The sequence below is a fragment of the Thunnus maccoyii genome, chromosome 12, assembly GCF_910596095.1.
Source record: "Thunnus maccoyii chromosome 12, fThuMac1.1, whole genome shotgun sequence".
NCBI classification, from domain to species: domain Eukaryota; kingdom Metazoa; phylum Chordata; class Actinopteri; order Scombriformes; family Scombridae; genus Thunnus; species Thunnus maccoyii.
In genome coordinates, this window is record NC_056544.1 from 22,474,217 (window position 1) to 22,486,286 (window position 12,070).

Genomic DNA, 12,070 nt, shown 5'->3' on the forward strand with positions numbered 1-12,070 from the left:
CACAAATCGGCTTCCATACAGCACACTCACATACAGGTGGACGTGTTGTTTATTTGTTTTTGTAGTTTGTGTGATCCATGTAAAGCTCACAAATTTCACAAAAACATTCAAGTCCTCATAGTAAACTAAAAGTACTTTGCGCGCGCTGCTATGACAGCATCCTCTCACGCTCTTTTTCTCTCCCTCTGCGCGTGCACTCAGACACAAAAACGCAGCAGCAGCAGCACCTCTGATCTCACGCCTCTATTTTTCTGGTGAATACTGCCAGCTGCAACTTTTGTCACCGCACAGCTGCCGGTGGATCCACCTCACACACAACAAGCTGGACTCATTAAAAGTCAAGAGAGGCAGCTGGATGATGTCATATCCGTGAAGAAGGTCCCTATAACATAAACGCAGATAGGATTTTCACCCCTCCGCTGCTGCATGCATGCCCACAAACTTTTTCCTCTTTCCAGTGACGAGGTTTCTCCCCGCTGCCCACATGGCATGCGTAACAGGGACGAGTGGATGGATGTGCCCTCCTCCCCGGAAAGCCTCGGTTCTTACCAGCGCGTAGTGGACGCAGTGGCGCGAGCCCACAGGCAGAAACTTGCGTGAATTTTTTTTTCTGTTCCCGACGAGGAGGAGGTAGCAGCCGGCAGAATGTGGTCGCTGTCCGTGATGCTGAACCCGCTGCTGTTTCTGCTACTGTTCGGATACTGCCCTACAGTGGTGAGTTCACTGTCTTCACATTTCTCTCTCTCAAAAAAAAAAGATCCCACCTCTGCAGAATAAACTTCAACACGAGCTCAGTTTTTCATGTAATGCCGCTGTTGGAAAGTTCAGGTGATCGGGGATGTTTTTAATTAGGGTGGAGCATTTCTCAGCGGTTGGTGAAAGCCCAACAACACAGAAACGAGTCATTTCAGTGTCCAGCCATTATTGCATGTTTGGCTGATTCTTTGCTATTGTCATTGTATTGTGTACACACTCCAACACTGGAAATAATTAACACGAATATGCCAAAATGTTTTGGAAAAGATCATCTGAGATAGAAATACTGAATTGAAAGTGGTTGGTGGAGGAAGAGACACACTCACAGCACTCATGTTTATTGCCTACATCAACCATATAGCACTGATATCGATCCTGGAGTATCGCCAGGCATATAACTCACTTTTAAGGGAGAGTTCAATCATTGTTAAAAAAAAAACAAAAAAAGAAAAAAAACAATTGCTGCTGTGAATTATATCAAAATCCCTCCCAGACAGAAGAAGCTGCACTAAACATCTTCATACTGGCAAATGCTCTCTCTCTCTCTCTTACTCTGGAAAACTGACTTTAACTGAATTCATCCATTAATTTCTGATACTGTGTGTGTTTTCTTTTTCATGCAACCACATTATATGTTTTTTAAAATGTAGCCTAATGTTTTTAAAGGAACATTTTCTGGCAAAATAAGCTTCGGAAATGGGGATGCATTTGGGAACATTATCACACATTAGGGGGAGCAGCTTGCAGATCACCAAGCCATTTGGACAAGAACAATGGTCGATTAGGTTCATCCCACCCATGCAGAGTACAAATCCCTGTGCCAGTGTCTTGATTGCAAAGCGGTGTCCTCACATACTATCACCTTGTCGTGATTGAAAGTGGTGTGCTGAATTAATGTTGTTCGTTTGTTCATGAAAACAGAACATGTTTACAGGGCAAGGCAATGCTCGAAACTGTTTCCACATAAGCCAGGAAGTCTAAATGAATGCCCAAAACAAAAGAGGAACCAGCTGTCTGAATTATTTAATGAGAGAAAAACTCTTTGTGCAGAGTTCCTCACAAAAGCCTAGTTGGAGAGTGCATCTGGCTTGGCTGCGCTACAGATTCATTTTAATATGAGGAAATTGAAAGTGAGAAGAGGGGGAAAGGATGTGCGTCACTCAAGAGACAGAGGAGAAAGACCGTTTTAACAGATTAGCAAATCTGGCTTCTTTTTAGGAGCCTTTCAAAGCAATATAAGCAAAAGAAGAGCTGAGGTTGTTTTTTTTCTCCCCTAATTTATCCTATTTAGCTACGATGCCATGAAAGGGAGAGGCAGATTGCAGCTACATTCATGGTGTAAAAAGCCATCCACTCAGTCTAATCATTTTTTTTGGACTACTACCACACATGACCTCCTGATGTTTCAATGCAACAGCACTTTTTCGATCACCGTTAGAGTTCATAGGTGGCACATACTGTGACATTTTAAATATATATATGTATATATTGTAAAGTTAAGGTTATTCTATTTTTGTGGCATTTATCAAATACTCATATCAGGACCAATTTATCATCAGGGCATCAGTAGAATAAGCCTCAATTCCTAGATCACAAACTTTACAAGCAACCAATAGCAAAGTGGACAAAGATCAAGGTCTGCAGTGCTTTGATAATACCTGAAACAATTTTCTTAAAATCTGATAACGGCAACATGAGAGAGTTGTGTCAGGAAGAGAATGAAAGCTCAGGAGATTGATAGCATAGAAGGGATTTTTTTTTTTTATTTCTTGACTTCAAGATAAGAACATATCAAGGTGAAAATAAGATGTGGCAGAGGAATCATGGTGCAAGTGTTGAAAACCAAGATAGTGATAAAATTTGATTCTACATTGCAAAGTACTGATTAATGGTGTGAGCAGCTATTTTATTCTTAGGAGACATGACTTTTGTGTGGAAATGACACAGTATAAACTGATAATCCATTATTAGATATTTGTAATGTAGACTACAGAAAAGCAGCCTCTCTGTCGGTGAAAATGATGAGTCAAAGTCTGTGCTTTCTCCTCGGCGTGATGTCCTCGCCTGCTCAGAGGGGACGTGATCTTTCATGGCTGATTCCAAACGCTTTTTAAACTGTTCACGCTGACAGGCAAGGATGAATGGGAGAAGGAAAGGATGGCTGCACAATAAATAGGGCACTTCTCTTTTATATCCACAAGCTTCAAAGGCTGGTGGATACCAAAGTTCACATGTTTCACATGTTATTCTCCAGCCAGATTGAGATTTGGAATGTGAAACTAAATCCAGATAATAGCTGGTTGTGTGCCAAAGTGGCTAATAGTGCCGAGAATGTACCCACCGCAGTCAAAGGTTGCCAGTATTTGGCTGGGGGCTTGTGTTAATTTCCCATGCTGACAGTAAACAGCAGTATTGTTCAAATACTGATGCTGTTTGTATGTCTGATAGGCATCAACTTTTCCAGCACTTCAGGACATTTAGATCAATATTTGAATCAAAACTTGTTTTTACTGTGTACAGTCTGACATTAGTTGATGGTGTTGCATTAAAATATGCTGCATAAGCTCATGATGCAAAACTTTATGTTCTTTAAGCTTTATACTGTAGCGCTGTGAAGCATATTGAATGTATTATAGAATAGGTTAAAGCTCCCACAAATCAGGTTTATCTGCGTATCCCAGCAGGACTTTCAGTTAAGGTACCGGAAGACCTAGTGAGGAGAAACAGAGGAATTTGAGCTGTTGGGTTATTCATCAAGGCCAAGAAACACTATTTATTGTTGAAGAGGAAATTCACTGGAGACCGTATACCGTGAGCGGAGGAATATCTTACAGCAAAAGCACTTTGTTCCTCCAAAGCTCAGAGTTTTTATAAGTCAGTGGAATTGGTTGGTGTCAAAGCTTTGTGTGCATAAGGCAGAGGGATGGATGACCCATGAGGAAAAAAATAAGAAACCATAACAGCTGTTTGCTGCAATTTTATGATAGTATCAGTATTTAATCCATTTCATGCGTCTGTCTGCGTGTGTGCTGTATATTTACAACTGTGCCTGTGTCTCTGCATGCAGACCATCCGGCCAAAGGAGGGGTGGCAGGTATACAGCTCAGCTCAGGATGCAGATGGGCGTTGTATCTGCACAGTGGTGGCACCTGAACAGAATCTGTGCTCCAGAGATGCCAAAGGCAGGCAGCTCCGCCAGCTCCTGGAGAAGGTTCGCACACACAGCCACACACATTCCTGTTTACATGACAACACACACTCACTCTCTGGCGTAGAAACATTCACTGTAAGCGACTGACATTTTCCATGTGCACACTTAAATTCATAAAGACATATCACATCGATTTCTATCATTATTCATGCTTCTTTGTTGCCCTAATCCTCAGAGAGATTGCACCAGCCAGGTCCATAACCCTATTTTCCACTTCTGCATACATTACATGGATGACAACAGCTGAATGGCTGCTTGTGAAGATGAGAACGCTCCCCATCTCACCTTAACAGAACTGAAGTGCCCCTGTTTTTGGCACCAAACCATTAAAGGCTATTGCTAAGGTTTCAAGTATTATCAGGTTTTAAGCATTTATGTTTGTCAGAAAGTGGACTATCCTCAAAAACATTTTTTTTACAACTACCATCATGGATTTTTCAAATAAAAGCATGCGTTTTGAATGGATCTCCACAGTCAGTTAGCTCTGAATATACTGTCCAAAATTATGTATTGAGGTAGAAACATGAAATTTAATTCCAAATGAAACAGTTTTGTTTTTTTCACATGACAGTGATTTAATGCATTATCTACAAACAGCAAACAGACAGCGCAGCACTGGAGTCACTTTCCTCAATTAACATGCCATATAAGGAGACATTGCTTTAGTCTACATTTTAAAGTTGTACGCCAAAGGGTGTTCTCTGTCATTCACTAGTGCCTTTGACACTAATGTACTAAGCTGCCTCAGGGCTTCAGTAGGGCCATTTTAGGATCCCTCATCTACAGCCATAAAAGTATGCTGAACACAATGTGTGAATGTGGTGCCACTTTGCTAGTGCTGTGCTCCAGTAATGTTGGTTGGCTACAATTAGAGCCAAATGGAGAAGAGAGAAAGGACCACATGTCTTCTTGTTCAGATGCCCCATAAACCTAGTGAGCTTTTGTTCAACCAGAGAGAGACTTTGTGAGGTTTTGGTGACTCATATCTACCAGGAATCCTGTTTTGGGCTGTGAAATATGTAAACAGCCCCGGTTCAGTCGTTCATCCGTAACATTTAAAAAATGTGGCAATTTGTTTTGAATGAGAACTCATAAAGTGAAAAGTATTAAAAACTGAGAGAAAACAGAACTGGAGAAAAGAAGGAATCTGCAACGTCACAGTCCCATGTCCATGTAAAATCCATTCAAAGCCCTATGTAGCTCACACATGAATGGTTAAAAGACAATCATGTTAGAGGTCAAAGTGTTGATTTGTTCCTTGAGAAGTTAAAGCATAGCGGGCTACCGAGCGGCTGAACATGGGGGACATTTTAATCTCGTGGTAGAAGGAAAAATCAATGCTTCGCTGCTTCATTCTTTTCAAAAGGTGCAGAACATGTCGCAGTCAATCGAGGTGCTGAACCTACGGACGCAGAGGGACTTTCAGTATATCATGAGAATGGAGAGCCAGATCAAAGGACTGCGGTCAAAGTTCCGACAGATCGAATCGGACAGGAAGACGCTGGTCAACAAAAACTTTCAGGTATACTTTGTTTGATGTTTAAATCTGTGAGAAACATCACAGGGAAGCCTGTGAAAGTCCTCTAAAGATACCCGAGAAGCATCTGAATGGATAAACTTTCATTCCTAATAAGATCAATACAGGTCTACAAGTGCCCAGCTAAGGAGAAGATGTCTTAAAAACTTGACATGGCTTGAAGGCAGCAGACTGCATGAATTATCGACACCCTTGTATATTAACAGATATTAATGGTCACACAAAGAATATACAATTTTAACTTTAACTAAGAGCACTATACATTTAACATTAGGGACCAAGGAGAATAGTTGCATGGTTTAGATTTAAATGCTTTCCTCAAGCTCTGTGGATCCGTTTTAAGTCATAGTTTTTAGTTACATGCACTCATAAAAAAATAGATTCTGATATTCCAATTCTGAACCCCACTATAAAAAAGATGATGATAGTAATGGACAATACAGTAAATTTTGTTGGGATCTGATACCAAGTAGTGCTTGGGTATGATACCTTTCATTGAAAATAACTTTGAATACTTCACTGAAAAGAGAAACCTTTCATATAATATGACATTGACATTACATGATTAGAATCCATAAGGGAAATGTATTTGGGTCCTACTTTGTTGCAGTTCTGTGTGCCCTTTCCTCTGATAAACTTGCATGCACTGTAGCAGACAGCCTGTCCTGCAAATTATCAATGTTTTTTGTAATAATCAGTCAGAAGTGAAAGAAGAATTTACATTTTGTGCAAAATAGAGGGAGAATTGTGCTAATATTCATCAGGTATTGGCCCACTAGTATAGGAAGATGTAGCTATTGCAATACTTATGCATTTGGTATTGGTCCACCTATAACTAGATATATAATCTTAATTTACTCACACAAGAGAAATTAAGTGCCCGAGGGAGGAGATAATTTGTTTCAGTTTTCTTGAATCACATTTTCTGCCTTAGTTAAGGATGGTTCCTTGTACCATAAAACATCCTTAAACTGCTGCACTGAAAACAAACTGAATCATTTCGCCAGACTTAGAGATTTGTTGAGACAGTTGTTACTGCAGTGAAGTATTCTCTGTTGTATTCCAGGAGCTAAAGGGAAAGATGGAGTCCCTGCAGCCGTTGATCCCTGTTCTAGAGCAGTACAAGACAGATGCCAAGCTCATCTCCCAGTTCAAAGAGGAGATCAGAAACCTGTCTGGTGTGTTAATGGGTATCCAGGAGGAGATGGGAGCCTATGACTATGAGGAGCTACAACGGAGGGTCCTAAACCTGGAAAATCGGCTCCGAAACTGTATGAGCAAACTCAGTAAGTCCATCGCAGAAAAGGGCATGCATGCATGCATGCATGCAAGGGCATGGTGACCGTAGATTATCAGATGACAGAGGGATCAGAGATGCATTTATTGCGGCCACCAGCAGAATGGCATTTAGATATAGAGCAGAGCTTCTAATGGAGGCAGAAATAATGTTAGTGGCTTGAGAAAACCTCCATCTGCAGAGCCAAAGAACATTTTCTACACAAAAAGTACAATCCAGGCTTATACAAAGATGTAATGGATACGATTATTTCATCTTTTCTTTTTTCTTCTTATTTCTTCTTTGCCCTTTGCAATTTGTCAATGATTGTGTGGTTCCCTCATTCTACCCATTGAGGTTTAACTCGGCTAATAAGATCACTTCTGCCTCCAGAGCAGCTTTTCCTCTGATAAAGGTTTGCATAACTAGCTCCAATTTGCCAACTGCCAGGTTTTCAATAGTGATGAGAGCTGTCAAAGTGTCAATGTAAATAGCTAACATATGAATGCTAATGGGTTGTGGCTCAAAGTCTTACTGAGCTCAAGATGATTACTTTCACATTCACTGTGCATGAGCTTTGATTGATTAGGTAAAATAGCAGCTAAATACTTAATAGGGAACTTGCAGGCTTGCGTGCAAGTGATAGCCTACTGTCATTTGGCACAATTAAAGTGTCTGGCGAAGATGAATTAAGTGCACCTCAAGTACTTCAAATATTAAACCATGTGTGATAAATGTTCACCCAGGTCTGACACATGGGAAGGGGTTTTATTAGTCGCAATCTTGCATTTTTTTCTGGTTATCCTTCGTGTTTCTGTGACAGCAGAGAAAAGCATGTGGTAGAGTCCAGATGCTGACCGCAAACCATCCAGAACATGAACTTTTTTTGTTTTGTACACCCATTTTTTAATTAAAAAATGAGCCACTATCAGATGTAAGCGGTCCATTTCTTTGTGATTTCTTCCAGTATAGACATCATAACATTGGCTGTTGTTTTATCATTTGGAGCGGGAGCAATTTGTGTGCTGTATGTGACCAGAGTGTGTGATGTGTTCGCAGCATGTGGCAAGCTAATGAAGATCACTGGACCGCAGACAGTGAAGACTTCAGGAACCAGATTTGGAGCCTGGATGACTGACCCACAGGCGTCTCCCAAAAACAACAGGGTGAGCTGAGTTAATGTGCTTTGGTTTATGTTGCAAGCCTTTGAAGCAATATGGAGTGGTTTAATAATTTACATATAACTGCTTCCCTCCTGTTGATCAGAAGGGAGAGATGTTGTTAGACTACTGCATCACACTCACAAAAACTTTTTCGCACATTTAACTGTTAACATAAAACTTGATGTTCTTGCTGGACATTTTGATGTGCATTAAGTTGGATGGTCGAATTCTTTTATCTGAACGGGAGAAATAAGTCAACACTAACTGCATTATTTATTTCTTGGCACAGGACCTTCATCGTGGTGTTTTAGAGAATGGGTAAAAGCTGAGCCCTCGTCAATTATTTAGTGAGAATTTGACACATTAATAGCCAGTCACTGAAGAATGCTGCATTTTTAAAACAAAAAAAAAAAATCAAAGTAATGCACACAACAAACTGTTACTTGAAAAAGTAAAAACTACCTTACAAAACAGTCACAGAACAGTCAGAGAAATGAGTGTGGTACCCCGTGGAGTTTTCTTGAAAAGAAACAGTTTTGTTTACAGTATTTCTTGCCAAACTGCATTATATGTATCCTCGAGGCCTAAGAAAACGTGTTGATGCATTTCCTCCCTCATAAACATTTGAAAAGGCAATTTTTGGAATTACAAAATAACTGCAGAGGCCAAGTGCTCAATGGGTTTCACATGCAGTAAATCTAAGTTTCTCTTTGAAGTAAAACAAAACTAGTCATAGTAAAGAATATTACAAACCTTATGCCTGACTATTACTTTATCTTTTATCCTCTGCCTTTTTCTTTTCTGTGTCCAAGTTTTTAAATATTTTGAAAATTCCTTGAGGCATTGTTTCGTGCATTAGCGTGTCACCGCCACCAAACGTTGATTAATGTAATAGCATGATGTGTATCACCTGCCTGTTTGTGTGTAAAGGTGTGTCTTTGTGCACATGTTATAGCAAAGCACCATATACAAACAAGACAGAGACATGGCCTACTTATCAAAATATTGCTCCATTTACAGTAATGTATGACAATTAAAAACTCTCCAATGCTAAAATCATAATTCCTGGATGTAGCTTTTTAGATTTTAAATCCAGGAAACATCTTTCTGCTCCCTAAAGTCATAAATATCACCTTCCCTCACTCCCAGATTTAATCTATAAGAGAAATCTGCCCCTTTAACAGAACTCCTGTGTTCTGTGATCCAATTTTTTTTAGTGACCAATCTATTTCATGCCTTTTTGCACTACTAATCATGTAGGTCACCTTTTTTGTTCTACAGGTAATTAGGCAGATTATATTTGTAATTTCAACCTTAATCAGATGCATAAAGCAGCTGGAACTTTTTTTTTGTAACTGAACATCACAAAAAATTGTATCTGTTTGTCTGAATGTGTCCCCAGGTTTGGTATATGGACAGCTACACCAACAACAAGATAGTAAAAGAGTTTAAATCCGTTGAGGATTTTGTGGCAGGAGTCGAGTCGAGAACCTACAACCTGCCTTTCAAATGGGCCGGCACTAACCACGTGGTGTACAACGGCTCTCTGTACTACAACAAGATGCAGAGCAACATCATAGTGAGGTACAGCTTTGAGACAGGTCGCGTGGTCACCCAGAGGGCCCTGGAGTCAGCGGGCTTCCATAACGTGTACCCCTACACCTGGGGAGGTTTCTCCGACATTGACCTGATGGCGGACGAGCTGGGCCTGTGGGCCGTGTACGCAACCAACCAGAACGCTGGGAACATCGTCGTCAGCCAGCTGAATCCGGACACACTCCAGATCCTCAGCACGTGGAACACCGAATACTCAAAGAGGAATGCCGGCGAGTCTTTTATGATCTGTGGGACGCTCTACATCACTAACTCCCACCTGACCGGCGCCAAGGTGTACTACGCTTACTCCACTAAAACCTCCACATATGAGTATACAGACATTCCCTTTCATAACCAGTACTTCCACATGTCTATGTTGGACTACAACGCCAGGGACCGCGCCCTCTACGGCTGGAACAACGGCCACCAGGTCCTGTTTAATGTTACTCTTTTCCACATCATTAAAACTGAGGACGACTCTTAAAGGGAGGAACATACACATGAGAGAAATATGAAAACATGGGAAAAAAATGTATTCTTGCACCTGAATGTTCTTATGAATTTATTTATTTATTTATTTATTTGATTTATTTATTTATTTATTTATTTTCCCTGATTTGTGCATTTTATACTGTTTCATTTACTGACATCAAGCTATTTGCCTGTTTTCATATGGAGAGTTTATTAATTGAGATATCCACAATTTGGAGAGGTAACACTTTTCTCTTTAAAATAAATGACAGCAAAGACTTAAACAGATTTGGTCCATTTTGAAGCAAATTGCAGGTAACAGATTTTCAACTAAATAATTGCACTTTTACTTGTTGAACATTGAACTTCCAGTAATTTCTGCAGCTCCTCTTTCTCTCCAAAATGAAAGCTTTTCAGAAATGAAGTCTTCATATTTATAATGGTTTTCTCATTCAGGATTACATTTATTCATGCCTTGTAATTTATTCATATTTTGACTGTGTTCGCTAATTGTTCGTTTTGTTTCCATTCTTTCCTTGCCATTTATTCATCATCATCTGCTAATTTATTCCTGCCTTTCACTGCCTCCATTTAGATTTCAAATTGTCTTTTTCTTTCAAAAGTTTTTGCACTTGACCTTGTACAAGACAATGAGAAACGTTGTGAACCATCAGGCACCTGTATAGTTACTGTACTGTACTTGGCTTTTTTCCTGTCTATGAAGATTCTCAGTCATCCAGGTCATGGGACATCTTGATGTATTAAGTTAAAGCACTTAAGCAAACAGCAAATCTGGTTGCCTTTTACTTAGTACTTTGAGATATTAGCTTTTTGGTATCTTCAGCAACAGTTTGTATGCCTTATTAAGTGCAGTACGTTCTGTAAGCCCAAGAATAACAGCTCTTGTGCATGAATGTTGGCTATCCTAATAGCATTTTTACTGTAACTGTATATCTGTGTATTTTGTATTTGCAATACATCCCATTGCCCTCTCTAGCTATGTTAATGGTAAAGATTCATTCATACAGACAGCAGTAGATGACTTTATTAAGCATTCATTTGTGTAAATAAGAAGGTATACATAATCAAAATAAAAGTATTGTTTTCATTAAGCCAGTGATTTCTGTGTTTTTTGGGGGGTTTTTTTCTCAGGATAACAGTTTGTTTGATCAAGAGGTTCTCCTGCAATTGAAAGGAAACACTGGAAAGTAATGTGGTGTTGCATCATAGTTTTATCCGATGTCACTTCACCCCTACAGACGTGAGTGCAACAATGCATTTCTGCCAGAAGGGATTATTTCATTGCCCTTTAAAAAGCAGTTCCAAAGTCAAGTTTTTTTCCCCCTGTTTTCTGCACTATCTTATGCATTTTATTTCACTGTAATTCTTTTTTTTAATGCTTGTTATATTAGGTATTTTCCATTTTCCCTGTTACTTTCAGTCAGGAGTAGGACATCATTTTTAAGCTGCAAATATCACTTTGTACTTGACAACAACAGCTACAACAGCTCATAAAAGTGTAATACATTGGTTTGTATGTGACTGGGTTGTGACAATTGATATGATGCTTACTTTCCAAGCAACATCTAACTACACCATATCTACAGTATATATACACAGTAGTGGAATGTAATGAAGGCATTTACTCAAGTACTGTACTTAAGGACAATAAAGTACTTGTATTTTACTTTCCGTCACGAGCTACTGAATTATTCTACAGAGGGAAATATTAGACTTTTATGTGACAACTACTGTTGCAGTATGAGTTACATGGCAGACCTTAGAGAATAGAAATTAGCTTCACCTCCACCAGCTATGTCAACATGCAAATTACAGTCATGCATCAGTAGTTACTAATCCAATAATACAATATGTAATGTAGTATTTTTATGTATATATATAGTATAGTTTGTACTATGTTCTAATGATGAGAGTAGACTGCATTGGCAGTAAGGAAACATAAAATAAATGTGTTTCACCATTTTGTGGTAAATGACACATCATGGCATGCCAGTCACTCAGTGTGTGACTCTGGAACATTATTGTTAGTTTCAAAAGGT

At 39.5% G+C, this 12,070-nt stretch overlaps 1 protein-coding gene across 1 annotated transcript; it reads left to right on the top strand.

Moving 5' to 3' along the window:
- Window positions 1–95: 95 nt before the first annotated feature.
- Window positions 96–11,122, top strand: LOC121909361 (noelin-3-like). The gene is made up of 6 exons (XM_042429873.1): window positions 96–714; window positions 3,824–3,967; window positions 5,334–5,489; window positions 6,571–6,790; window positions 7,840–7,946; window positions 9,346–11,122. The coding sequence occupies exons 1-6, from the start codon at window positions 646–648 to the stop codon at window positions 10,021–10,023; spliced, it is 1,374 nt and encodes a 457-aa protein (XP_042285807.1). The 5' UTR covers window positions 96–645; the 3' UTR covers window positions 10,024–11,122.
- The last annotated feature ends 948 nt before the right edge of the window (window positions 11,123–12,070 follow it).

Bases quoted from the DNA above. Each gene is read 5' to 3' on its own strand.
- LOC121909361 (XM_042429873.1), top strand. From the start codon at position 646: ATGTGGTCGCTGTCCGTGATGCTGAACCCGCTGCTGTTTCTGCTACTG. The intron at 715-3,823 runs GTGAGTTCACTG...CTCTGCATGCAG, and splicing joins TCGGATACTGCCCTACAGTG to ACCATCCGGCCAAAGGAGGG. The intron at 5,490-6,570 runs GTATACTTTGTT...GTTGTATTCCAG, and splicing joins TGGTCAACAAAAACTTTCAG to GAGCTAAAGGGAAAGATGGA.